Genomic DNA, 5,988 nt, shown 5'->3' on the forward strand with positions numbered 1-5,988 from the left:
GTGCCGGCGTCTGTTTCTCTCAAACTCACCTCTTTCGCGATCACTGCCACACAAACCGCCATCTTGCTGCCGGTCAGCTGACGCGGGCACGTGGTCACGGGGTTGCAGACACCAGGATGTGGCGGTTGATGCTTGGATTCTTTGTCGTGGCCGTCGCGGCGGCGGCGGCGGGAACCGAGGCCGGGAGCGCGCCCAACATCATCATCCTCCTCATGGACGACGTGAGCGACAACTGCTGATGCGCGCCCCCGACTTGTTTTACTTGGACATTTCCAAAACACTCCCCGGCAACTTCCGGATCACTCCGCGCGCTCCCGCCTCTCCCGCCCCCGTCTCACTCCCCATCCCTTCCTCCGCGCGCTCTTGCCTGTCCCCATCCGCGCGCTCCCGGCTTCGCGCGTTCCCGCGGTTTCCTAATCAGAGCCATGTGTGTCAGGGTGAGTGTCGTTCAGCCCCTCTCCCCTTCTCTATCCATCTGCAGGTGGGTTGGGGGGACCTGGGGGTCTTCGGGGAACCTTCCAGAGAGACGCCAAACCTGGACCGAATGGCTGCAGAAGGAATGCTGTTCCCGAATTTCTACACTGCCAACCCACTGTGCTCCCCTTGTAAGTGACATTCCTGCACATACTGTAAACCGACAGTGGCCAGTGCTCAAACAAAGATTAAAAACACTTTATATTTCTGTAGCACCTTCCATCACCTCGCTGTGTTCCAAAGCACTTTACACCTAATGAAAGTACAAAAGACTATTTTTAAAAATTGAGCAAGAATCCAGCACTTGACCATTGAAGCCTGCACCAACATTGATCATGATTCACCCCTGCTCCATATTCATCTTCTATTTCCAGTCTAGCAATGCTTCGTCCGTTACGCTGCATCTCGTGAGCGATTTCTGTTTTTGACTCAAATTCCAGCTTCGATCTCATTAGTGCCTTCTATAATTTTAGCAAAACCTCCTACTTTTATACTTCATTCCATTTGCCTTCCCTGTTGATGAACTGGATGTTAATCTTTTACGACTCAGGAATATAGACAATAGGTGCAGGAGTAGGCCATTCTGCCCTTCGAGCCAGCACCACCATTCATTATGATCATGGCTGATCATGCTCAATCAGTTAAGTCCCGATGAAGGGCTTTTGCCCGAAACGTCGATTTTGCTGCTCGTCGGATGCTGCCTGAATTGCTGTGCTCTTCCAGCACCACTGATACAGAATCTGGTTTCCAGCATCTGCAGTCATTGTTTTTACATCCTCAATCAGTATCCTGTTCCTGCCTTATCCCCATAACCCTTGATTCCATTATCCTTAAGAGCTCTATCCAACTCTTTCTTGAAACTATCCAGAGACTTGGCCTCCACTGCCTTCTGGGGCAGAGCATTCCACACACCCACTACTCTCTGGGTGAAGAAGTTTCTCCTCAACTCTGTTCTAAGTGGCCTACCCCTTACTTTTAAACAGTGTCCTCTGGTTCGGCACTCACCCATCAGCGGAAACAGGCTTCCCGCCTCCAGAGTGTCCAATCCTTTAATAATCTTATACGTCGCAATCAGATCCCCTCTCAGCCTTCTAAACTCAAGCGTATACAAGCCCAATCACTCCAATCTTTCAGCATAAGATAGATTACATTACAGTGTGGAAACAGGCCCTTCGGCCCAACAAGTCCACACCGACCCGCCGAAGCGCAACCCACCCATACCCCTAACCTAACACTACGGGCAATTTTTAATATGGCCAATTCACCTGACCTGCACATCCTTGGACTGTGGGAGGAAACCGGAGCACTCGGAGGAAACCCACACAGACACAGGGAGAACATGCAAACTCCACACAGTCAGTCGCCTGAGGTGGGAATTGAACCCGGGTCTTTGACGCTGTGAGGCAGCAGTGCTAACCACTGTGCCGCTGTGCCGCCCCTAAACAGTCCGCCATTCCAGGAATTGACCTGGTGAACCTACGCTGCACTCCCTCAATAGCCAGAATGTCTTTCATCAAATTTGGAGACCAAAACAGCACACAATATTCCAGGTGCGGTCTCACCAGGGCTCTGGACAGCTGCAGAAGGACCTCTTTGCTTCTATACTCAATTCCTCTTGTTATGAAGGCCAGCATGTTATTAGCTCTCTTCACTACCTGCTGTACCTGCATGCTTGCCTTCATTGATTGATGTATAAGAACATCGAGATCTCGTTGTACTGCCCCTTTACCTAACTTGACTCCATTTAGGTAGTAATCTGCCTTCCTGTTCTTGCCACCAAAGTGGATAACCACACATTTATCCACATTAAACTGCATCTGCCATGCATCTGACCACTCACCTAGCCTGTCCAGGTCATCCTGTATTCTCCTAATATCCTCCTTACATTTCACCCTGCCACCCAGCTTTGTGTCATCAGCAAATTTGCTAATATTACTTTTAATACCTTCATCTATATCATTAAAGTACATTGTAAAAAGCTGCAGTCCCAGCACTGATCCCTGCGGCACACCACTGGTCACCGCCTGCCATTCCGAAAGGGAGCCGTTTATCACTACTCTTTGTTTCCTGTCAGCCAACCAATCTTCAATCCATGTCAGTATTTTGCCCCTAACACCATGTGCCCTAATTTTGCTCACTAACTTCCTATGTGGGACTTTATCAAAGGCTTTCTGAAAGTCCAGGTATACTACATTCACTGGATCTCCCTTGTCCATCTTCAGTTACATCCTCAAAAAATTCCATAAGATTAGTCAAGCATGATTTCCCCTTCATAAATCCATGCTGACTCTGACCTATCCTGTTACTGCTATCCAGATGTATCGTAATTTCGTCCTTTATAATTGACTCCAGCACTTTTTCACTCCACTGAGGTCAGACTAACTGGTCTATAATTCTCTGTTTTCTCTCTCCCTTCTTTCTTAAAAAGTGGAACAACATTAGCCACCCTCCAATCCTGCATCCTGCATCCTGCATCTTCTGCATTATACCCAGAAATTCCTGCCATTGTTGTTCCACTGCCATCCCTGCTAAGATATTACACCATTGAACTTTGGCCAGCTCCTCCCTCATAGCTCCATAGTTCCCCTTATTCAACTGAAATATTGTCACTTCTGATTCTACCCTCTTCCTTTCAAACTGCAGATTAAAGCTTATTGTGGTTCTACCTCATAATGGCTCCTTTACTTCGAGGTCCCTAATCAAATCCGATTCGTTGCACAGCACCAGATCCAGAATTGCTTTCTCCCTGGTAGGGTCCAGCACAAGCTTTTCTAAGAATCCATTTTGGAGGCACTCCACAAACTCCCTTTCTTGGGGTCCAGTACCATCCTGATTCTCCCAGTCTACCTGCATGTTGAAATCCCCCATAACAACTGTAGCAATACCTTTGCGACAGACCAATTTCAACTCCTTATTCAACTTACACACTACATCCAGGCTACTGTTTAGGGGCCTGTAGATAACTCCCATTACGGTCTTTCTACCCTTAGAATTTCTCAGCTCTATCCATACTGACTCTACATCCCCTGATTCTAGGTCCCCCCGCGCAAGGGACTGAATATCATTCCTTACCAACAGGGCCACCCTCTTCTCTGCAGACTCTTGTTATCCTCACACCAATTGCTATGTCACCTATTTTAGTGCCATCTGCAAACTTAGCTATAGTACATTAACTTGCCTAGTCCAAGCTGTTAATATAGGAAATAATGCGGCCCCAGCATTAAATCCGGCAGGGCAAAAGTGAGGACTACAGAAGCTGGAAATCAGAGTCTTGATTAGAGTGATGCTGGAAAAGCACAATCGGTCAGGCAGCATCCGAGGAGCAGGAAAATCGACGTTTCGAGCAAACGCCCTTCATCAGGACTGAAGGCAGGGAGCCTCCAGGGTGGAGAGATTAAACCTGGCAGCACTCCTGTAATTACAGATTGCCATTCTGAAAATCTCCCTTTTCCCAACTTTGTCATAGGATTCCTACAGTGTGAAAGCAGGCTATTCAGCCCATTGAGTCCACACCGACCCTCTTAAGACCATCCCACTCAGACCAACTCTACTATCCCATCCCTATGAACTTGCATTTCCCATGGCTAATCCACCTTGGCTTCACCTCTTTGGACTGGGGGAGGAAACCCATGGGGCACGGGGAGAATGTGTAAACTCCACACTGACAGTCACCCGAAGCTGGAATCAAACCCGGCTCCCTCGTGCTTTGAAGTGGCAGTGCAAACCACTGAACCACTGTTCTGTCCCGTGGTATTTTCTGTGCATTAGCCAATCCCCTATCATTGCTAATATACTACATCCAACATCATTAGATCTTAATAAATAGTTATCAAACACTTCCTGAAAATAAAGGGCATCAAAGAGACCGAGCAAAACTGGAATCAGTTGGTCTCAAGGGGCAAACTTTCTGGTGGTTGGAGTCATACCTGACACATGGGAAGATGGTCATGGTTTTTGGAGGTTAGTCATCTCAGCTCCAGGTCATCTCTGCAGGAGTTCCTCAGAGTAGTGTCCTAGTCCCAGCCATCTTCAGTTGCTTTGTTAATGATCTTAATGATCAGAAGTGGGGATGCTCGCCTATGATTACACAATGTTCAACACTATTTGCAACTCCTCAGATGTTGAAGCAGTCCAAATGCAACAAGATTTGGACAAATATCCAGGTTTGGGCTAACAAGTGACAAATACCATTTACGCCATGTATATGCCAGGCTATGACCATCACCAATAAGACACAATTTAACCGCTGCCCCTTAACATTCAAAGGTGTTACCATCACTGAATTCCCCAGTATCAACAATCTGGGAGTTACTGACCAGAAACTCAACTGAATTCACCATGTAAACATAGTAGCTACAAGATCAGGTCAGAGGCTAGGACTGCTGCAATGAGTAACTCACCAACATGTCCACTACCGACAAGGACAAGTCAGGAGTGTGATGAAATACTCCTCATTTGCCTGGATGAATCGGCCCTCAATAACATTCCAGAAACTTAACACCATCCAGGTTAAAACAGCCCGCTTGATTGGCACTACATTGACAAACATCCATTCCCTCCACCGCCAATGCTCAGTCGCAGCAGTGTGTACTATCTACAAGATGCAATCCAGAAATTCACCAAAGATCTCTAGGTAGAACCTTCCAAACCCATGACCACTTCCATCTCAACGGCAGCAAATACATGGGGACATCAGCCTCTACAGATTCCCCTCCAAGCCACTCACCATGCTGACTTGGAAATATATCACTGTTTCTTCAGTGTCGCTGGGTTAAAATCCTGGAATTCCCTCCCTAAAGGCATTATGGGTCAATCCACAGGCGATGGACTGTAGTGACTCAAGAAGGCAGCTCACCACCAAAGTTGCTCTCAAAAGCAAATAAATAAATGCTGGCCAGTCAGCAATGCCTATATCACATAAATGATTTTTAAAAATCCATTGCTTCCCCTTTATGACAATAGACAATAGGTACAGGAGTAGGCCATTCAGCCCTTCGAGCCTGCACCGCCATTCAATATGATCATGGCTGATCATTCCTCATCAGTATCCTGTTCCCGCTTTATCTCCATAACCCTTGATTCCACTATCTTTGAGAGCTTCAGCAATGCCTATATCACATAAATGATTTTTAAAAATCCATTGCTTCCCCTTTATGACAATAGACAATAGGTACAGGAGTAGGCCATTCAGCCCTTCGAGCCTGCACCGCCATTCAATATGATCATGGCTGATCATTCCTCATCAGTATCCTGTTCCCGCTTTATCTCCATAACCCTTGATTCCACTATCTTTGAGAGCTCTATCCAACTCCTTCTTAAATGAATCCAGAGACTGGGCCTCCACTGCCCTCTGGGGCAGAGCATTCCACACAGCCACCACTCTCTGGGTGAACAAGTTTCTCCTCATCTCTGTCCTAAATGGTCTTTTTAAGCTGTGTCCTCTGGTTCGACACTCACCCATCAGCGGAAACATGTTTCCTGCCTCCAGAATGTCCAATCCTTTAATAATCTTAT

The 5,988-nt window shown here is 47.0% G+C and overlaps 1 protein-coding gene across 1 annotated transcript; it reads left to right on the plus strand.

Moving 5' to 3' along the window:
- Window positions 1–35: 35 nt before the first annotated feature.
- Window positions 36–817, plus strand: LOC122546742 (N-acetylgalactosamine-6-sulfatase-like). The gene is made up of 2 exons (XM_043685382.1): window positions 36–221; window positions 482–817. The coding sequence occupies exons 1-2, from the start codon at window positions 117–119 to the stop codon at window positions 611–613; spliced, it is 237 nt and encodes a 78-aa protein (XP_043541317.1). The 5' UTR covers window positions 36–116; the 3' UTR covers window positions 614–817.
- Window positions 818–5,988: the final 5,171 nt, after the last annotated feature.

This window comes from Chiloscyllium plagiosum, unplaced genomic scaffold (genome assembly GCF_004010195.1).
Source record: "Chiloscyllium plagiosum isolate BGI_BamShark_2017 unplaced genomic scaffold, ASM401019v2 scaf_2598, whole genome shotgun sequence".
NCBI classification, from domain to species: domain Eukaryota; kingdom Metazoa; phylum Chordata; class Chondrichthyes; order Orectolobiformes; family Hemiscylliidae; genus Chiloscyllium; species Chiloscyllium plagiosum.